Here is a 22,456-nt window from a genome sequence, read left to right on the forward strand (position 1 = left end):
TTCCCTTTGACCTTAAGAAAGGGCCAAAAAACTATGTCGCCTACAGGGGAAAAAACAGTAGACTTGACTGGTCTGCGTTTGTGTTTGCTTGTCAAGGGCTTGCTAAATCTGAAATGAATTAACTCTGCTAACATTTGATAGTGACCTTGTGAGTTGTTTTGCTATAAAGCTATTACTACATCCAAAGGATTTGTTGTTGTTTTAAATTATACGTTAAACAGGTGGTTCATGGGACTATATTTGATTCGACAGTCCCAAGCTGTTTGGGCTACTCATCTCAGGGGAATGTAAATAGCATTGTAGTGATATTTGAGAAGCTCTGATAAACTGCTATTTGTGAGATGTTGCCACTATTTTTGCTTACTGTACACCTTTAAAAATATTTATCAAGAGAAGCAGCGTAATACATAGAGAAGGAATAAAGGAATGGATTTAGTGCATTTAAATAACGTACTATACCCAAACTTTCTGAGCAACTCTGCTGCTTCACTGGAGGAAGACCTGGGCTATGCCAGCCAACGTTTGCTGCCTCCCATTTAGGGATGTAGGTGTGAACATGCAGTGGACAATCAGGGCATGTGTACATGGGGCATTAGTGCACCGTAAGCCAGGGTGTGAATGTACAGCGCCCTAGCTTGTCATGCAGTAGCGTCCTATGTGGACACTTTTCAAGGACAGTATAAGTATTGTAGTGCACTTTGATGTTCTGCTGTTGAAATGAAAGGACATCAAAAGGGTGCTGTAGAAGTTTTAGTGTGCTATAGGGGTGTTCATGTGGGACGTTCCTGTGTAGCAAGCGAATGCACTGTAGTCACACCCTGCTTGTGGTGCGCTTCCCTACACTAATGTGCCGTGTAGGGCGGCCCACAGCTGTTTTAAACCCTGTTCTTGCAGCATAGAGGCTGGGGTTTGGAGCAGTCCAAACTGTCTTGAGGGTTAGTGAATGAATAATGAAAGGGTTAAGCTGGCAACTGTTGTGCTTACAGGCCCAAGGGAGCAGAATTGGGGTCCACAGTACAAAAGGGGAACTGTCTAGTTGAGCAGGTGGAAACATTTCAAATTCTGAAATTTTTCTGTTTGAAAAATGGAGACAATTTTTGTGAAACCTCTGAATTTCCTTGCTTGTGTGGTTTGCAGTGAAACTTCAAGAGGGACAATGTCAGGTCAACCTCAGCACCAAATCTAAGTTTTCAGACAAATCTGCCTTTACAATACCTCAGAAATGTTTGCATGATTATTTAAATATTCCAGTGGAAAGAGTTTTGAAGAAATAACTGTGTCCCTGCAGTCTTTACAGTCTACACATTGCAGTGTGGTGTTAGTGTACAGAAGCGTGAAAGTGAAAATGATTCGAAACTGGTGGGTGGGGGGCAGAGGGGAGAGACACTTTCTTTTCCTTGTTGGAGCTGAAAGAAATGCATAAAACATGCAGAGAGAGAAAAAAAACCAAGTGTTTACAATTCTTTCTGTTTTTAACAATCTAAAGTTGTGTTAGTAAGACAAGTAATTTTTTTAACTTGAACAGTTCTTTTTACTTTAATATTGTTGGTAATTTAGGCATTTTTTCAGAAGGTATATTTTTTTCCATTTTGCTGCATTACCCCTCCTATCTCTCCCCCACACTGAGTGAAATTATGAAAACATTTCCTGAAGCAGCTTCTTGTTAAACGACAGATGCTGAGAATGGAGACCTGCATTCATCATGGGGCTACATTTTCCCATAATCACTAGCATCAAAGGGTTAATTACTTGCAGGCATTTTTCTCTTGCAAACAGTGAATTTAATCAATATCTGTGTAAAGCATTCAGCTTATTTCCCACTAAGTAAGCAACTTTTACAAAAGACAGAGATAAGGAATGCAGTGCTGTTTTGCTATTAAAGAATACAAAGCTGTGATGCTTTGTTTGTTTAAAACTTTTAGGCAAGTAGTGTCTTGCTGGCTGTCTGGCTGACTAGCTTTAGTGCTTCTGAAGATCTAAAGAAAAAACTAACAAACAAAGTTATTATTGGGTCCTTCCAAAGCTGTTTGCTCTTGTGCTTAATTTCAGTATGTTTTTTCCATAGCTATTAAATTATATTCATGCATACTTAACAGGAATAAAAATCACAGCTATGTTAAATTGGATATTAAATTTACTTTTTTAAAAAAAATAGTGATTAATAATGGGGCTGATTCTTGCACTTCGTGTGGTCTTTTACCCATGTGCACTATGAATGCATGCTTGGTTATGTAACAATGCCAATCAGAGTGCTCGTATTTTACACCCTCTTTCAACCACTGTAAATCATCACACATGGTTCAAGGCATTGGCACATCCAGAGGCTCAATACAGTTTGAACACATTTTATTTGTGCTGGTGTAGTCCCGCTTTGAAGTCCGCACATCTAGCCATTGACTAGATCTTGTCAAATTCCTTATTTCTTTTCCCTCCCTTAGACTAATGTCATTAAACTAACACGAGGACTCCTTGGTGTGCTGGTTGATATAAAGCACTGAAGAATGGACTTGTTAGGTGTTGTATCCATCAGTATATCCATAATGCCTTTCAAAGAATGATCATCTTGAACAAGTATTACACAGTACATTTTTAGTTCCTAATGTCTTCGTTTCCTTTGGCTCTCTGCTTTTCCGTCAGTTCTGTTCTGAAGAGTTTTGCTTAGCTGCTAGTGTGTAAATCCCTTTAGCAGGATACTTGACAGCGGATCAAGATGTGATGCTCATGATGGCATCACTGCAGCCAGAAAGGTCAGAGTTCAGCAGAACCTTCTTGTATTTTAATGCCGCATGCCTTTGCTTGGTGGTTCAAATCCAGTCCCCTGTAGGTCAAATTTCAGAGTATCAGCCGTGTTAGTCTGTATTCGCAAAAAGAAAAGGAGTACTTGAGGCACCTTAGAGACTAACCAATTTATTTGAGCATAAGCTTTCGTGGGCTGCAGCTCACTTCATCGGATGCATACCATGTAGGTCAAATGTAACTTTTAATTTGTTTGCATTGGAGGTGTGTCCCTTGCTTGCCATCAATAAATGAAATGTTCTATGCTGAACAATTCAGAGCTGCTCTCTCTTTGTCTTTGGCCAAATATTACCTCCAGAGAACCCACGAGATGGAATTTGTTTTATTTTGCAAGCCTCTTTCTGCTTCTTTTTGTGTGTGTGTTCCTCTAATCCCTGGTCCCCACCATCAAAAGGCTTGACCCATAACAATTTCATTTTTACCCTACAGATGTTCACTGTATTTAGGAGCTATAATTTAAAATATTCAATAATTTTGTTGCATTTTAGAAATTATGCTTAAAATGTTGTAAGTGGATGTGATGACTCATGGTTAGAATAGCAAAGCCCTGAAAACTTGCATGATGCTGAAATCTGATGTGAACAGAGATCATCTCTAGCAGTGTGACCATAAACAAGTCACTTGACTACTTACTAAACTTGGGCTTCCAGTCATTCCAGCTGCAAAGCTGGGTAAAAGCTTTGAAAAACAAGGGCCACCATTCAGCTGAGTGAGCAAATGAGAGCGGGGGGGAAAAATAGCTCAGACTAAACTGTGATCCAAGCAAATATTTTTTTGTTGGAAGCAATGATACTTGGTTATACAGAGTATAAATCAGAACAATGCGGGGTTTGATTTAGCAAGGACTGAAGGGCAAAACAAAGGAAACGTTATTTCCAAGCTTCAGAAATATACCCAGATAGCAGTGGCATGCAACAAGCTTTTTCATATGTTTTTTTGGCTCACACTGGGTTTTGTGTAAGAACCAAAGTTGGCAAAAACAGCAAGCATTGCTCAGACAAGAATAGCCTACCCTGATTACAGATTTTGGAGAGATTTTTAATTAGGCCAGTGCTGTGAAGGCTACTAAGTCTTGGGACTTCAAAACAGAGCTGAAAAATATTTTACAATTGATCACAAATTGGTTTTAAGCAGAAATCACCACTGCAGTCAACAGGGAATTTAAGCTTAAAACTGATGGCATAATTTAACTCAATAGTTATTGTTTTCTTCAATGTTTGGTTCACTATATCCTTCAATCCTCCTCTGAGGACAAAAAATGGTGGCTAGTTAGAATCTTTATTGCAATTAAGCAGGCGACTATTTCCATGCAAGCATACAGTTTCCAGTTTCCCTACATTTCCCTATATAAGAGAGTAGGATGGATAAGACCATTTCATTAGGTCCCAAAATGAATAATTGCAGGGCTGAACTAAAATTGGTTGAACGAGGTGTTGGAGGGCACTGTGATAGGGGGTTGGAAAGGAGATATGGTACCTTTCATTCCATGGCTATTGGGTCAAAAGCTGGCCTGGTTTGAAGTCAGAGACCCAACGCTTATTCCATCTGATATCTGTTCTGAAGGCCTGAGTAGAAGGTCTCAAGCCAGTTTCTAGCCCACATATCACACAACCCCAGCACCATTGGTACTGACTGGCCACCCGGGGTATGTCTACACCACAATAAAACAGCCCCTTTGCCCAAGCCCAAGCCAGTGACAAATTTCTAATTGCAGTGTAGACGACCCTCGGAGGCAGTTGCAAAAGAGAGGCCACAGGACAAATTAAAAGGTTCCTGAAGGTAATGATTGTGGCTCTGTGTGGGGGTGCCTGCAGAACCTTGCGCTGCTTCCCCCTGTATTGGGCGTGGCTGTATGGAGAATGCCAGTGTTCGGGGCTGTCCCATTGGCTTGTGTCACAAGGAGAAATAGACAAACCCACCCATCCCCCATAAAAAAAACCTTTGCAAGCCAGATATCTCAAAAAGGAGGCGTATGATGTATGTGCAAGGGCACACCTGCAAGGGACCCTGCGTGGAGCTGCTCCGGCTGATGTACTCACACATGGCTAAGCGTTGGCCTGTGGCTAGGACTGTGTGTCCACATGGGAGAGTAAGGGGAAGGAAGAACTCCCCTTACTCCTAAGCCAGGGCGCCATACCCCCGTTCCCTGTCCTGCAAAGCTGAACTGGCATTGGGTGTGTGGTGATTTGCCGCTGCTGTGGGACAGCAGGAAGTTCCTCCCCACTCGGAGCAAAGGGGGAAGCAGAGAGGGCATGGTGCCTCAGAGAAGTGTCTGAGTCACAGCACCTACAGGGGCTACTCTTGGGAGAGGGCAGCTTACGCGCCGCCTCTTGCTCAAGGCTGTGCTTAAAGGCATGGTCGAGTCTGGAGTCTCGCATGTGCAGTCACTTGAGGTGCACCTACAATCTCAAGTGCAGGCTCTCCTGTATGTCAGGCATTGGATCAGGAAAGTGGGTTATTGGGGTTAAAATTCACCACTGTGCAGAAGGCCCCCATGAGGTCTGGCCACCACCTACAGCCAGTGAAGCCCTTCTTTGAAAGAGTAAGTGGGACATAAGTGATGCGCAGGCTGGAGTGCTGGCCCTCTGCACAGGGGTACATTGTGTGTTCCCTCCGAACGGCTAAGAAAGGCCTGTGAGGGGAGTGGTTCTCAACCTTTTTCATTTGCGGACCCCTAAAATATCTCGAACGGAGGTGCGGACGCCTTTGGAAGTCTGTTGTCTGTGTATGTAGTTGAATTCTGTTCAGTCAGTTTTCTGTCTGTCTTTCGCAGACCCTTTAGACATAGTCCGCGGATCACAGATTGAGAGCCACCGCATTAAGGGAGCCCCTGGTTGTACTTAAACCTGCTGTCTTGATTGCCGTGCATTAATCACCTGGTTTTGTTACTGACCGTGCTCTGTCTCTCTTTTGTTTGCAGGTCTCGAGTCTGGATATTGGTTGTGGTTTTTTTAAAAAAAAATTTATGATTATTTTTGATTGGCTTTTTTCCTCTTCCCTTGTGGATGTGAACTGAAGACCTACGGAGGAGTGCTGGACGAGGGAACAGGAGGACGCTGTCTTCATTTTATTTGGAAACACTCATTGCCGCGGTACCTTCAAGTCATATTCCACAGTCATGTGGTCATCACAGCTGCTGTTCTTCACAATGCTCTTAGCACCAGCAGTGCATGGTAAGAGAAATGTGGAGGGAAATGGTGGGGTGCTTTCGGTTTTTTGCCTATATAATCTGTGTGAGTTTGGTTTTTCTAGGGCCAAGGGGATTTATGGCAGTGAGGAGGCCAAATCCTATTGAAGCTCAGTCAAGTTGGGCACCAAACTCCTTTACACCTCTTTGAAAAGCCCAACCTCCATTATTACAAAATAGGCCTGCAATAAAGAACCATCATCTGGCCTTAAGTAAAAAGCTGTTTATGAACGAAACCGCTTGATGTGTGCGAGGTCACTTGAGAGACTTACATTAGACAGTCTGTCCAGTACATTTATAGCTGAGCTGCTGCCCCGTGTTCAGGACCAGTGCACAGGGTAGGCACCACTTAAGTCACACCTTGTATTGGCCCTGTGCATGGGGGTTGAATTTCAAACTCTGTGTGAATAGATATCTCTGAGAAGCATTGTACAGCGTAACCCGACTTTAACCACAGCTACAGAGAGGATGGGATCTCACTAAATTATCATCACTGATGCTGTTAGCACACATATTAATGTGTCACGGTGGCCATCATATTTTGTATTGTCTTAAGCAAGTAATTACAATCTATTCTTCATCACAGATCAAGGAAAAGTGAAAATGGATCCATCTCACTATGTCGACAGGGCTTATAAGGCAACGTTTTTAACAATAGGAACCCAAAGTTAAGCTCCTAAAATAATTGGCCTGATTTCTAAATTGCTGAATGCCTAGAAGAACCTGGTGCTGGGGCGGGGCCAGCATTTTTGAAAATCTGGCAACTCCATTTGGGGGCTTTAAGGGGAACTGAGCTCTTTTGAAATTCCGGCCTTAGTGGCCCTAGACCAGTGGTTCCCAAACTTGTTCCACCACTTGTGCAAGAAAAGCCCCTGGCGGGCCAGGCTGGTTTGTTTATCTTCTGCGTCCGCAGGTTTGGTTGATCGCTGCTCCCAGTGGCCACGGTTTTCTGCTCCAGGCCAATGGGAGCTGTTGGAAGCAGTGGCCAGTACGTCCCTCGGCCTGCGCCGCTTCCAGCAGCTCCCATTGGCCTGAAGGAGCAAACCGCAGCCACTGGGAGCCGCGATCAGCCAAACCTGCGGACGCGGCAGGTAAACAAACCGGCCCGACCTGCAAGGGCCTTTCTCTGCACAAGAGGAGGAACAAGTTTGGGAACCGCTGCCCTAGACAATCCAAACCATTGACTAAGGTGTAGACTGTAGGCTCCTATTTTTGAAAATCTTGGCGAGAATTCCACATCCACTCTGTGCATGGGGTAATTTCCGAGAGCTAAGGCTTTAGGGTTAAACTTTTAGTGGGGAAGGAAAAACAGCAACAAAAATACAGAGTGCATCAAGTCTACTGGCATTGCTTTTACCACCTTTATGCCCTATAGCACGCTCGCTCTCTCTCAACTGTTGAAGCAAATTTCCCCACTGATTTCAAGATTTTAATTTATAATTAAATGGTGTCAAAAAATGGTGGTCGGAAAAAAACCCAAGCTATTATGGAAGGAGCTGTCGGTTCTACTCAGACGAAGTTAAATGGTAAATGTTGTTTTGCAAATCTTTATAATTAAACAATATTAACAGTTAAAGCAATTAACAATTTAAATGCCCCTCAGGCAGTTTTGGTTTTAGTCAGAATGCCAGTGTAGTCTGAGAGATCGCTTGCTAGTTTTGCTGAATGAAAATGCCAGAAGAATACTAGGAGCCACGTTGCCCCACCAATGAGCAGACACTGAAGATGCAAAAATGGAGGGCCTGATTTTTCCCACAGATAAGCTCCTTGGAGAGTCATTGACTCCCACGCAAACTGAGTGGAAAGCCTGGCAGGTGTCTGTGACTCCACAAGGGGCACCACAGTGGGAAATCAGGCCCCTCGGTGTTAGCTATGACCCTTTGTAACTCACCAGTCAGTGTGTGTTACATGTCCTCCTGTGTGGCTGATCCACAGAGGTGAAGAGTCTGTTACAGCTACAGTACCTGGCTTTTTGGCTCAAGCAGTAGGAGCTCTGGAGAGCTCTGGTTCAGCCCCTGCTGGTGGCCAAGACAGCAGCCATCCCACCAGAGCCTGGCCTCAGTGCAGTTCATAGTGTTTCTGCGAGGAGGAGGGTAATAGGAGTAATTTGTGAGCATGCATTTGGCCTCATGTAGAGGAAGGGGTGCACCCACTAAAATATGAGTTACACAGAAGGTCAGAGTAGTTGATCTAATGGTTCCTTTGGGTCTCAAAATCTACAAAGCTCAATACCTGCTGCCCTTTCTGGCCCTATCCTGCACCTGCACAACAGTATCTCCATGAGTGGTGTGGGCAAGCAGATTCAGTGTGGAATTTTCCGCTGTCCAGCTTGAGGATAATTCCGGAGAGTTTGTGTAAGTGCACACAGCAGCCAGAATTCAGCCGTTTGCTAAATATGAAATTAGTCCGGCTAAGACCTTCTCATTCTTGTTTGCTAAGAGATCTCTGTAATGTATACAGAAGGTTTGCCTGGAAAGTTGTCTTCTAAGACCGTACCAAGATTTAATGTTTTGGATTCTATTGTTACAAACTGTGAAGGTATCTGGTGATCAGGATAATTGCAGGGATGTGTATTAACTGGTGGGGTTTTATTTGTATTGGGGGTTTTTGAGTATTGTTTTTAGGGTACTGTGATCCCCCCTACTTCTTCCATCTGCAGCTTGTAAGTTACAATTTGTTCTTGTATGTTGGGACAATGGAAGGGTCACTGCTTTTTTTTTTTTTTTTTAATTTAGGCATGGCCAGTGCTGCCACACATTTGTTTTTGTGGCTATGTTTTCCCACCTCCGATAAATGTGTAAAGTTCAAAGTGACAGAGTTGTGTCAGAAGATGGGCCAGGCATTCCACTTCTGGGTGCATGTTGTGTGCCTCAGGTTGTGATGTCAGGTGTGGGGTCAGAGGACGCATGACTGCACTGCTGTGTGAGATGAAAACAAGCCCCTGGAGATGCTGCCTGAGTGGGATGCTTTCATTGGCCTGCTAAACCCAGGGTTGTGAGCTCAATCCTTGAGGAGGCCATTTAGGGATCTGGGGCAAAAAAATTGGGGCTTGGTCCTGCTTTGAGCAGGGGGTTGGACTATTTGACCTCCTGAGGACCCTTCCAACCCTGGTATTCTAGGATTCTGTGTTGCTGTTCAGCAGAAATGATGCAGGGAAAAAGCCTCAATCGTTGCATTTCCTTGGTGATATTGTCATGGTTGCTGCACCATAAACAGCGAGAGACAGACCTCCAGTTTTGTCCAGTGCTGCTTCATGCCTCGCAGACCAGTGAAATTCTCCCTGTCTGTAGGTTTGTGTCCCTCTTTGGGCTGTAGTGGGACTGAAGTGATGCACAGGACTTGTGCTGGCCCTCTGTACCTCTAGGCAAGACCATAACCTGCTATTTTACTTTGTAGGAAACTCCCCCCACTGCAGACCCGTTTGAAAGGTGCTGCTGCCACCCAAATGAAGCTTGTCAACCCAGGAGTTGACCCTTTGCTGTGTTAGCTGCACCTGGTACACAAAGTTCTAGAGTTAGTTGAAGTGGAAAACAACAGCATTAAAAGAAAAACTAACTTTGGAGGGCTCTTGAATGACGGGAATTTGCTGCTGAGCTTGCTAGGGTTCACAGGAGCCAGGCAGTATCTGTGGTAGATGCACATTTCAGGACAGACTGCAGCCCACAGCCATTGGCTCCACACTGCATTTGGGGAGGGGATGACAAGGGGTCTGCTGCAATTCCTTTTGGGGGCTCTGTGGCACACAGCTGGATCTGCCACTCTTTGAAAGATGGCGAGTGGGGAAGGGAGTGTAAGGCCATGGCCCTGCTCCCACCATTGCTGGTCCCCTTTGAAGAAAATCCATTCATTGTCCAGGGAACACAAGGTCCAGACTTGTGTCTGGCCTTTGAACAGGACTTCCAAGGAGCATTGTCTTTGCTCACTTGCCCCAATGTGCACCTGAGCAAGCCACTTGAGAGAAGTCCCTTAGCCTGTTCTGGAACAAGCATGTTTATCATAGATGGAGAATGACCTTCTCAGATGTGACGGCCCCTCCTCTCCCAACGCCACCAAGTAACCTGCCCTCCCTCCCCCAACCAGGTGGATTTCTTTCTGTCTTAAAATGGGTGATCAGACAGAGACTCCATGAACTCCATTTGCTCTAATGCCAATCTAATGTGGAAAACACTCAGACACTGATGATGGGCAGCAAAACCCTAGGCTGACCTGGCATCTTATTTAAACACAAAGTATTGTTAAAGGTGTGTTTAGATGTAAAGCTTCTCAGTGCATTGTATCAAAACAAAATTCAGTCTTCTATATCACTAACCAGCAACACAGAGGTGCAACACAGGTGTGTGTGGTCTGAAATTACACTGATCTCTAACCAAATAATGATCTCTTACTTTGAACATCTTAATAACTTTGAAACAGTGATGCAAACCTCTGCAGCCCCGAGAGATCTATGTAATGTCTTGTCACATGATTATTTTTGGTCCTATTTTGGATTTCCAGAAACCAGGATGCCCAAGAGGATTTGTACTCCAGGCAGATCTAGCAAAATCATTTTCAAGTGACCTCTGTATATTTAGGACATGGGCTATCTTGCCTTTCTGATTCAGAGAACTAGTCTAAGCTGGAGCTGAAGTACTGTAACTGTTGTTTGCCAAGCGGAAAAGCAATTTGCAATCCTGTCCAGTCAGGCATTGCAGCTGCTGGGAGGAGAGAGTCCCACCTACTGTTCTGTTCCCAGCCTTCCTAAGGCCTTTGTACCATTTTACTGACATTTTTGGTGGGCAGCTGTGGTGGTGCGGGGGGGAGATGGTCTCTTATTTGTAAGGAGATGGCATTCACAGGACAAGCTGATTTCTCACTCCATTAGCAGGTCAGGGTACAGGGCCAGGTTCTGTGTTGTTTTTGGTGGGAGCCTTGGAAATATTTATTGCCCATCAGCACTGGCAGTTGTCTGGTGACAACGATTCTGTTAAAGCAATCAGCGTTATCTTTCTTGGGGAAGTGTATGATGCTAGCAAGCCGGTCCTTGGTGATAGAGAGCTGCTTAATGTGAGCTGAACGTTTGCCTTCTTACTTTTGGAAAACAGTGGAAGCAGTGTCACCTTTTAAAATACATACTATGTTTCTTTTATACTTGGACAAGTGTTATGTTAGCTTGTGAACGAACGGTGGGTAATTGCCTTTTTGTATGCTACTCTTTATATAGTCACAATGAAATACAAGAGACATGTTTTATTAGTTGTGAAATAGCCAAGCTGACATCCAGGCTTCTGCCTAACTTCATTGTTTTAAAAGATTAATCATCCTTGAAATATTCATAGTATTTGCTCGGCTAGGCAGTTGGTATTACTGCCACAGAGCCACCATTTTTATAGGAGAGGAGGTGATGAAAGAAAAGCTTTTCCTGGTAAAAGGGCTGACCACAGATGTATACCACAGTGTTTTTATTAGCAGCACAGTACTAAATTCAGGAGTATTAAATTCTCCAGCTGATGGCGGTCTATCTATAAGCTGGTAGAGGGTGAAATTCAACCCCGCAAAGGTCCTGTGCACCACTTAATTCTCACTTAAGCCATTAAGTGGTGCAAAGGGCAGTGTGCAGGGCCCTCTCTACACAGGGGTGAATTTCACACAGAGTAAATAGGGGGATTTCTGGATTTTTTTTTATACTTCTTCAGTATTCTGCAACTGTGCCTGCTCAAAGAGTTCATCCACACCAATGCATTATGGAGGCTAAAAGCAAGCAAAATCTTCTTTTACTTGCAATCCACAGTGTTTGCTAGGCACATGCAAATTTTTCATGAATTTCCCAGATCTCTCTCACCTGGAAAACTAGATAGTAGCTATGAGTTGGCAAACCATTCTGGGTATGAACATGCAAATAAACATATCAAGGGGTTGCCACCTCCCTTTGCTTTTCAAATATGTATGTTACATAGATCCAGAACACATGGGATTTTTTGTTCTGGACCAAACCATTGTACAACACTGATTTAGATTAATCGACTTGCTCTCACTATTATAGAAGGAAAGTGGGATTCTTAGTGAATAATCCGTATGCTACTACCTATGATATGTGACCAGCTTATAGCTGTTTCATGGGAAGCCTGGTGTCTGAGCCCTGGCAGTCAACTAAGTGTGTGTGCTCTGAGTTCATAGTGTTAATTAAGCCATACAATATGACAGCATGTGAATTACAGTGTGGTAATTCACCCCCAAAGCATTTAGGCACAAAGGATGAAGGCCAAATGACCTTTGTGCATCTAAGTGTGAATTATTATACCATAATTTACTCCCCATCACATTTGACTGTAATTTTAAAATGTTTTTGTTTTAATTTTTTCTTTAATAAGTTATAAAATGCCCCAAAATATAGCATTGAGAAGTGTAACACACTTTCGCGAACAGGACAGCAGGAGAGAAAGATAGGAATTTTGCTGGGTCCTAAGGTCTCAGTAGTTGTTTTAGATGCATTTATTCACCCTAGCCACTAAATGAGTTTTGTGATGTGGACACCTGTCTGCCAAAAACTGCACTGGGATCAGCAACTCATTTCACATAGGCTATCAAACAGTCATTCTGTAGGGTAATTTATTTTTAGTTACGTATTACCTGATCTTGATGTGATCTGGAGACCTTAGCCCAGGGCCAGTCTTCTGAGCCATTCAATCTCTGTCTAGTTTATGAAGTAGACAGACACCCCCACAACAAAAATCATCATCACAGATGGCACCCTTGTTACCAGTCTCAGCGAAGGTTGAATAATCATAGAGACTGCACTGTCTGGAGCAAATTGGCACTCGGGTGATGCTGCTGCTGGTAAGTTTGATCTGCTGCAGCTCATGTCACATGTCCTAAAAACAGACTCTAAACATTGGCACAAAAATGCTGGGAGAAAATGATGGGAAAATGCCTTAAAACCTTATGTCTAAAATCTGTTCTGTTCTGCAGGAAAGGGTTGTCTTAATGATAAGAATACAGTGTTGTTCATTGGAATTCATTCTGTAGGTCAATAAATCCTTTCTGGGACAGGTAGTCATGGGTTGCTAACATCACTGCGTCACATGCTCATAGCCATGTAGATAAGTTTTTTAAAATCAAACAAACCTGTGATACACAGGGTATCAGAGTCTGTGATCTAAGGGTCCCACCTGGCCTGAAACGCCATGAAATTACAGAACACCATTTTATTGTAGAGTAATTCATCTGCCCTTCAAACAACATCAACATTTTTGTCAGTTATAGTTGGAGCACCTGTAGCTAAGGTTGCCTAAATCTTCCTGTTATAACCCACTTTTCTCAGTGTCTTTTTAAATAAAGTTAACAAGAAGCCATTGCATGTTTGATATTTTATTCACTATGTCTACAGATTGTGAGCTCCCGGAGCGCAGAACTGTTTTCTTTGCTTCTTGTTTGTATGGCATCTGGCACACTGATGCCCTGATCCTCAATTAGGTTCCTAGGTACTACAATAATAAAAATAATGGATAATCATAGAATCATAGAATATCAGGGTTGGAAGGGACCTCAGGAGGTCATCTAGTCCAACCCCCTGCTCAAAGCAGGACCAATCCCCAACTAAATCATCCCAGCCAGGGCTTTGTCAAGCCTGACCGTAAAAACCTCTAAGGAAGGAGATTCTACCACCTCCCTAGGTAATGCATTCCAGTGCTTCACCACCCTCCCAGTGAAAAAGTTTTTTCTAATATCCAACCTAGACCTCCGCCACTGCAACTTGAGACCATTACTTGTTGTTCTGTCATCAGCTCCCACTGAGAACCGTCTAGATCCATCCTCTTTGGAACCTCCTTTCAGGTAGTTGAAAGCAGCTATCAAATTCCCCCTCATTCTTCTCTTCCGCAGACTAAACAATCCCAGTTCCCTCAGCCTCTCCTCATAACTCATAATAACTGTAGATGTTTACCTTTATGAAAGAGGTATCCCTATTAATTCCTCTTCTTTCCCTCCCTTCTAAGGTATTCCTTTCTGGATTTGTTAAAGTATTTATACTGTCTTTCTTTCTTAAAATGCTCTTAATACTGAAATGTGTAGTTGAAGGAAGGTGACCCATTAGTGGCTAGCCTGGCCCTTGCCCAGCTGCATAGTATGACATGAGGAGCTTCGTCCCAACAAGTGCAGCCTGCATAAGGTCTGGCTTAATTGCAGTCAGTGCACATGGGAAATACAGGCACTGTGTGTTACCTGACTCTCTGGGCATGCATGTCGTTCCGAAGGGGTTGGAGCCATGCTGAGGGAGATTGGTACAGCAAGGGGAGGGAGGAGTAGGCTGCACCCCCATCTTCATGCTTGTGAACTAAGAGGACATTTGTCTTCCAGTTCCTCTCTGAATCCCATCAGGTCCACCTGGGATGCTGCGCTCCACACTGGCCTTACTATTATGCTTTGCCTATATAGCAGAATTGAGCCATAACTGTCTGAGCAGTGGCCTTGTCTAATAGTTTGTCATATCACTGTTATTATTACTGCATATTCTAAAGCTAATCTTCAAAAGGTGGCAGTAGCATCCATAAAAGAAATGACATTTGAAAGTGCAATGACTTCTGGGAACATGCTGAGCAATGAGATTCTGTGTGGCACCGCATTGGATGGGGATGGGTGGTGGCTCTGAGCCACCTGTGTGCCCTCCTGATCTGGAGGGACGCTCCCTGGCATCATTTAGATTGTCCCAATGGCATGTCTAATTTATAGCAGCCTTGGCTCCTACCTTCAGCCTCTGCTAGGGTGGTGTTTCTGAAAGGGTGCAGTACTCGCTCCTCTCTGAGCCTGGAGAGCTCTGTCGTCGTCCTCCCGCCTGCTCATGTGGAGAGTCCAGCGCTCGTGGTGGCACTCATTGCTCAGGGAGCAAACGAAGCCCTGTGTGCCCAGCCCTTGCTCATGTGGGGTACTTGCCTTGCCCCTTCTCAGAAACGAGCACATCTTGCCTTCAATCATTTGCTTTTTTGGAGCCCAACTCATCGCATGGGGATGAGAAGAAGAAATTCAGCCCACGATTGGTGAGGATAATGTATTTGCCGCTCTATTGTGCATTGCTGCTCACCTTCAAAGTGTCCTAGCAGTAAGTAGCAACCATAGATACTGCTCCAATTAGGTTGGGATTGTTCTTCTCTTATTACAGCATAAAAATTGGTGATGGTCTTTTATTAATGTTTAATTTTATTATTCTAAACCCTGGAGGTTGCAAAGGGCATGATTTAGTAATGAGGGTGGCTCACAAATACACCTCAGTGCAGCCTGTCTTGCGTGGTACACTCTCTCAGGAGAATGCTATGAAGTGGTTTAGAAGCAGGGCCTTTAGATTGGCCACAATAGTGCAGAACAGTCGGAATGGCCCTGGTGGCTCAGCAGCTTTGTAAATTACAGGCTGCTGTGAACCTTGCTGTATGGCAGAATCTCTACAGGCAGATAAAACGAGTGTGTCCTTATAAAAAATAGAAGCCTGATAATAATCACACAGGGTGTATATCACCCAACTTATCATCTCTGTTCCTTTCAATGTGTGGCCCCCTCTGTTAGGAAGGAGGATTCAGACATTAAGGCTGACAAAATCTCATGTGGGAAGAAGTCCTGTTATTCCACAGGCTGAGACACAGTTTTGCTTTGCAAGACAGAAGTCGGCCATTAAAATAACAAGATGGATTTATTGCCAAACCTGTTTATCACTGAAATAATGTTTTGCCAACTTATTTGCCCACATAGCAGTGTGTAATTGGCAGTATGTTTCATGTGAGAAAGCTCTTTTTTTAATAGCTGAATCCCATCTTCCATCCAAATCCAGGTCACTGAATATTAAAAACCAAGCAAAAATCTAGACTTTTACACAGATGAGTCACCTGTGTAAAATGTGAATAATGGAAGGGTTCTGTTTTTAACACTTCCATTTCACTGACATGAATTGAAACCTGTCCTGTCATTGTCGTCTGTGATCTTACAGGCATGTTTAATTAAAATTTTTACTATTAGTAATCATTGTGAGGGATTCCGGGGACTCAAAATTAATAATGTTTGGTTGTTTTACTTCATTTGATTGAAAAAAGAAATTGGCCTGTTGCTCAGAAGCCAAATACATAATAAATTTAAAAAATCAGTAGACACCCGGCAGCCTGCAAGCACCACTGACAGAAGTGCTTGGAGGTCATATATTATAATATCAGACAGCCGTAAAAATAAATAAGCTCTAGTTGCTTGTTTCTGTGCACAGCAAAGAGAGCACGCTGAGCCAGCGTGGCACGGATACTGCCATGTTTTGACCAGTCCTACAAACCCTGAACTTCACTAAAAGCTTGATTGAAGTTTGCTAGTAAGCATCTGTGTGCAATTGTAGTTGTAAACTATTTTCAACTCATTAATTTATTGTTTTTTGCATGGTTTCATCCCTGAACTGGACAAATCTTGGTGGTTTCTTATATATTCTGCCATCGGGGTGGCTTTCCTCTAGTGTTTGACTTTATCCAAATCTAGAATTCAACACTAAATTTGGAGGCCCCCCCAAAAAAGAATAAAAATAAACAAGCTCACACATATACCTGAGAACTATACACCTTTAATGCTAATACAACTTAATTGTCTCTCATGCTGTGGGGAAGGGGTGTACCATGCAATAGCCAATAAAAAGGACAGTTAAACAAACCAACAAAAAACCTCAACCATAGCTCTTATTGACTGATGACAGTTGAATATTCTAGCAGTCTATATAATTAGATACTACTATGTATCCAGTGTCGCTTCATGTTTGAGATCTCGTCAGGGGTATTAACCCTTTAAAGTTTGGCCTGTGTGACAAATGCCACTGCCTTATCAAGTCAGGTCCCTGTGTGGCATATGCCTTGAAGGTATTTCCATACTGGCTGGACCCTTCATAATGCCCCATCAAAGTTGGAACTCTTCCAGGCAGAACTGGATACATGGCAACAATAAGTTTTATTAGCAGATATAACCGTTGATGTGTAAAGGCAAAGACAGTTAAGGAAGCTGCTAAGTCTTTAGTGTCAATCCTCACAATGTCCTGGAAGGACACGGGTGCTTGCTGTAGTCGAACACCGGTATTCTCACATGCTGGTGCTGACTCAACTGCCTGTTGGCCTGCAGAGCAATTATATGAAGAGAACAACCCCTATATTCTCACAGGTAACCAACGTAAAGATGTGGTACAGTATTTACATAGAGGCAGGGGTGGGTGTAATGCAAATGTTATGATGCCAATGAGGATACGTGATACTGCCATTGAAATGAAATGCTATAGGGCACAATTAGAGACGGGGCTTGATTTTCACAAATTTTCTGGACTTCGCACCAGTCTCCTTAATGTGACACCTCTTTGTTCATACAGAATATTAAAATGGCACTTAAATTACCCTTTGAGTAGAGAAGGTAGTAATAACCATGCATTATAAGGTGTTTAAAGCACAGTGTTACTTCAGTCAAGGTTTCAGATTTAACTTTCAAATGCTTTTCATCTGCACATTGCAAATTTGACAGATAATTTTTATTGGTTTTAGCCTGAAAAGACTATTTTAACTTCCTAAACCAAACAGTGTTTATTTTGATTTGGCAGGAGTTTGTAGGACAGTGAATTAGCAGTAAACTGATACTTAAGTTCTGCTGTATATAGAAATTAATTCTTCATGGGTTTTGATTGTCTGCTTTTCTCTATGCCATTGTGTGTTTACACAAAAAGTATTTTTTCAGAGCAGGGAATCCATTTTCCTGTTCAGGAGTTTGAATAAGACTTTGCACTGAGTAACTGGCACAACTGAACAAAACCATGTATTAAATAAAAATACAGTAATATTGAACGAGACTACTTTTGTGCACCAAACAGATCATCTTGAGTGCCGTTAGATTCTATATAAGTAGAACAGATCAATGTTGATCTATAGTATATATTGTCTGGATGTGCCTAGTACAGAATGGCTATGCTAAATATTATATGTATTTAAATTATATATGAAATTTAAAATCCCATTATTAACGCAGCATTGAGTCTGCGGAGTAAGTAATCAGAGATCAAGAAATGTAAAAGTCCAGCTTCCAACATGAAGGCTAAGTGGGCCATGTTGCACCTGTTAATGAATGGAAATCTGTCATCCTCACACTTCCATTGTAAACTCTTTGGGGCAGGGGCGCGCTCTCTCTCTTTTTATGTTTGAACAGCATCTAGGACAATGCAGCCCTGAACTCTAGGTGCTACCGTAACAGTCATGGTGAGTTCTTACCATTCCCTACTCCCCCACAAGTCATACATTTTAATTAGGACTGTCAAGTAATCGCAGTTAACTCACGCGATTAACTCAAAAAAGTAATCATGATTACAAAAATTAATCGTGATTAATCGCACTTATAACATTAGAATACCAACTGAAATTTATTAAATATTTTTGGATTTTTTTGTACATTTTCAACATTGATTTTGATTACAAAACAGAATACAAAGTGCACAGTGCTCAGTTTATATTATTAGTTTTGATTACAGATATATGCATTGTAAAAATGATAAACAAAATAAATTGTATTTTTCAGTTCACCTCATACAAGTACTGTAGTGCAATCTTTTTATCGTGCAAGTGTAACTTACAAATCGTAATTCATTTTTTTAATCGCTTGACAGCCCTAATTTTAATGATTTTTAATCAAAATGGGTTCCCTGCCCTATCTCCCCATCAGTCATTGTCTGGTGCTGAATTGATCACGGGGTTCTGCCAGAGCTTGTTTTTAGACTTTGGTGAGTTCTGAGGTGCCCCAGGCGATCCCTTTTGGCCATACTCCAAAAAGGAAATAACAACTGCCCTTTGTGTGTGTGGTGGGGGTTGGGAGCAGGGAAATAGGGGTAGCTGGGATATTCTCCCCCAGCAACTGTGTTTAGGGGGAAAAGAAAAACCAAAAGAACCAGAAATGCTACCCACCCTATTATTTGCTGTACCCTGGTTTTGTATTCTAAAGCTTTATATTTTTAAGGCCAGATTTTAGAAGTGCTCAGCACCCAGCAGCTCCTGTTGAGAACAATGGCGAATTCCCCACTACTTCTGCCCCACTGATAGCAATGGGAGCTGTTGGGAGCTGTTGCTTTTTGAAAATCTGGTTCTAAGTCGCTTTCCAAGAGTACTAAAGCTCTAGGGATAAGCGTCAGTGGAGGCAGGGACTGGATGAAGGGTGACTTCCACCAAAGGCAGAGAAATGTCCTCCGTGCACCCACTGCGCACCCATGTGACCCCTGTGCATGACCATCTTTACCTTCATCCTTCTGGCTCCTTCAGTGTGTGACTTTCTCTTGAATAGCTATAAATATTTCACTTCCTCTACTTGCTGCTTTTGTTTTCCCTTCTCTTCCTTTCCTGTTCTTTCACCCCATCTTTCCATCCTTTCTGTTGCATGTCTAGTATCTCCCTTTGTCCATTTTTGTTTCCTTCCTTCTCCTTCATTGCATTTTCTCCCTTCTTTCTGCCATGGCCTTTCAGTCACTCCCCTCTCCTCTTGACCTCTCCTTGCTGTTATTGCTCACTCCCCCTACTCCCATCATTTACAAAGCCCAACAAAATATGATTATAGAGAAGCTTTCTTTTTGGTAACCGATGACTGGGAGTTTAACACTATATCTTTTCTGGACTGCCTATATTGATAGCAATCTGGGGCAGCATCATTGCATTAGATACAGTGCCTGCACTGATGATTTCTATGCAACGTCTAACCTTACTGTGATGCAAATAGCTTGTGCCTTTAATATCAAGAGCTATGTCCCATGGAAATGCTGGGAACATACACAGAGGGAACAGTTAATTGGATTCATGAGGTTTAGAAAAAAAAAAGTTTTCCTATTTAAAGTGTTGGTATTTTCCTTCTGCTGCATCAGAGCCAGATGTCAGATGAGTCTGGCTGGAACCATACAGTATGTGCTGGTGGGGTCAAATCTTTATCTTGCTTACAATTCCTGAAGACCCATTAAGCATCATTACCTCTTGCTGGCCTGTTGGAAGGAGGGGCTTAGACAACTCTTGTGATTTTTATCACAAATCTCGGAGTATTTGGTTAAAGCCCCAGCTCCTGGAGGCAGGTGACTAAATGAGAATCTCACTTTTATTTAAAAATAATATTAGCTTCTGGTCCCTAGGTCTGTGAAGAAAAGCTTGGAAGCACGACCCCTAAAAGCTCAGGATATGTCTACACAGTAGTTGGAGGTGTAACTTGCACCTCAGCTTGAGAAAATATACCAGTGATAGCTCGATCAGAGGTAGGGTGCCAAAAATAGGACTGTAGCCATGGAGGGTGTGAGCGGCAGGAGGGGATAGCCATCCCGAGTATGATCCTATCTGAGATCTTAGGTACATATTCAGGTCAGCTAGTCCTTCCTGCTGCTGGTGCTGATGTGGCCACGCTCCTATTTATAGCACACTAGCTCAGTCAGAGCTAGCATGGGTGTGTCTGAGCTGGAAATTACACCTGCAGCTATAGTGTAGACATACCCTCAACACCAACAGGCAAATAACAAAGAACCCGACCTATATTATTTTTAAAAGTCTCATGATTTTTAAGCCGGTCTTTTGATTTTTGGGGGCTCATGATTTTCACATGCTTTGGGTAAGTGATATTGTTACCATTTGAAGAGGTCTTCTGAATTCATTACCCAGTACTTATGCTCTTAACTGAGTGCAAGAAAAGTTTCAAGCAAGGGAAAAGGGTCAAACTGTAGACTCAAAAGAGAGGGCAGAACGTCCTGTACACAGCATGGAAAATAAGCAGAGAAATCATGGGGCCACCCAGTTCTCCCACTATCCTTGAGTGCCATGTGGCTTGTTTGGTTTATATTCTGCAAAAGCAAACCTAAAATGGCCTAGGATAGTAACCAGCCCTGAAACACACAACCTCATCAGTGATGGAGAAGAAGTACATACCCATTCCTTCAGCCCCAGCCAAAAAGCCATGTGGATTCCAGTAAGACCCGTAACCCAGTCATAGCTCCCCATTACCTGGCATAGGTGCTGGCACACAGACATACGCTGTGGGGAGGTTATGTAAGGGGAATATCAGTGAAGGAAATCAGACAACACAGTAGCATGAAGAAAGGTCCAATAGCAGAGCAGCTGATGTAGGGCAGTCCCCAGAACAATACACAGAGATTTTGTGCCATGTATCATGCACAGGTAGTGTAGTTATAGAAATGAGCTTGTTCAGTCACTTCCTTCTGTAGACCTCTGGCTGCAGGGTACCTGCATCTATGGATGTTGTTTATAATAGTACATTCGGGGCCTTTGCAGTTAAATATCTTTTTCTTCATTTGGTTGTGGAAACAACAACAAAAAACCCAAAACTTAAGGTGATACAATACTATTGAAGTCAATGGGAATTTTGCCATTGACTTCAGTAAGGCCAGGATTTCACTGTGGTTTCTTAAAAATATATATTATGTATTTGTATTGCAATAATGCCTGCAGACCTTAAGCCTCCCACCCCCCCATGCTAGACACTGTAGCTGCATATAAGAAAATGACTATTTTTGCCTTGAAGAGTTTATATGGGGAGATTTACAAAGGCACAAAGGGTTGGTGCCATTCTCTTGCAGTCTAAGTAAAGAGTCTAAATAACATACAGAGTGAAACGAGACAATTGTAAGGGAAGGGGAGAGGGCTATACATATGGCCTTCGTTCTGTGAAGATTTACTTCTGTGCTTAACTTCACACACACTGACTTCAATGGGGACTGCTCATGGTACGTACAATTAAGCACATCCATATGTCTTTGTAGCATCAGGGCTTAAGACTTAAGCATAAAAGAAAGAGTAGCAACATTGACTAAATGTATATGTAAGATCAGTAATGACAGAGAGCGCTATTTGCGGGGCGGGGGAGAGTCTGAGCAGTTGAGGGAAGGAGAAGAAGCTGAGCTGAAGCCCATCAGCAAATCACAAATAAAAGTAACAAAGAATAAAAAACAGTCCCGGGAGAGAGATGACCGGGAATTAAAACACACCAAACTGAAATGCCGCTACCTAATTTTGCATATATCTTCTAACTCTTGAAAAATTCAAGTCCTGCTGACACAGGTGATGACTCTGAAGAATAAGTGTGGTTGGTTTGACATTGTGAGGTAGTTGTGTTAAGTGACGCTGTCATTTTGATGCAATTTGTTCCTGTTAGTGTGTGGCAATTCTCTGGGATCCAAAGAAAAGGCATGCCCCACAGCAATATGAATCCTATAGTGGCCTTATGCATTCAAAAGTTCTGCATCCACTGCTTATCGTCCCATAGCTGCATAACGATGCGGCCCCACCAGTTAGTGCTTGTTTCCTGGGACCAGAAGCAGCACTCAACCGTGTCAAGGTGATGCGTGACTGTCACCAGCAACAGCTCCGCTCTATGTCTTCCAGCAGGGCTGCTTGCGTGGCATCACAATGTTCCGCGAGGCAGCTCCTGTATTGGCTGTCTAAATACTAAGGGGTGAGGTGTTTGTAATGCTCACAACAACAGTGT

General features: G+C 42.9%; 1 protein-coding gene across 19 annotated transcripts in view; it reads left to right on the top strand.

The window, feature by feature from the left end:
• The window catches only part of ADGRL3 (adhesion G protein-coupled receptor L3), an 815,007-nt gene that overhangs the window by 294,803 nt on the left and 497,748 nt on the right, over positions 1-22,456 (top strand). For all 19 annotated transcript variants that reach the window (XM_084625891.1, XM_084625888.1, XM_084625889.1 and 16 more), the window contains exon 3: positions 5,717-5,969. In XM_084625891.1, coding sequence (XP_084482017.1) covers positions 5,915-5,969 — 55 coding nt within the window. In that variant the 5' untranslated portion in view covers positions 5,717-5,914. The remainder of the gene's footprint in view (positions 1-5,716; positions 5,970-22,456) is intronic.

This window comes from Lepidochelys olivacea (assembly GCF_965140295.1).
Source record: "Lepidochelys olivacea isolate rLepOli2 genome assembly, chromosome: 4".
Classification (NCBI taxonomy): Eukaryota; Metazoa; Chordata; order Testudines; family Cheloniidae; genus Lepidochelys; species Lepidochelys olivacea.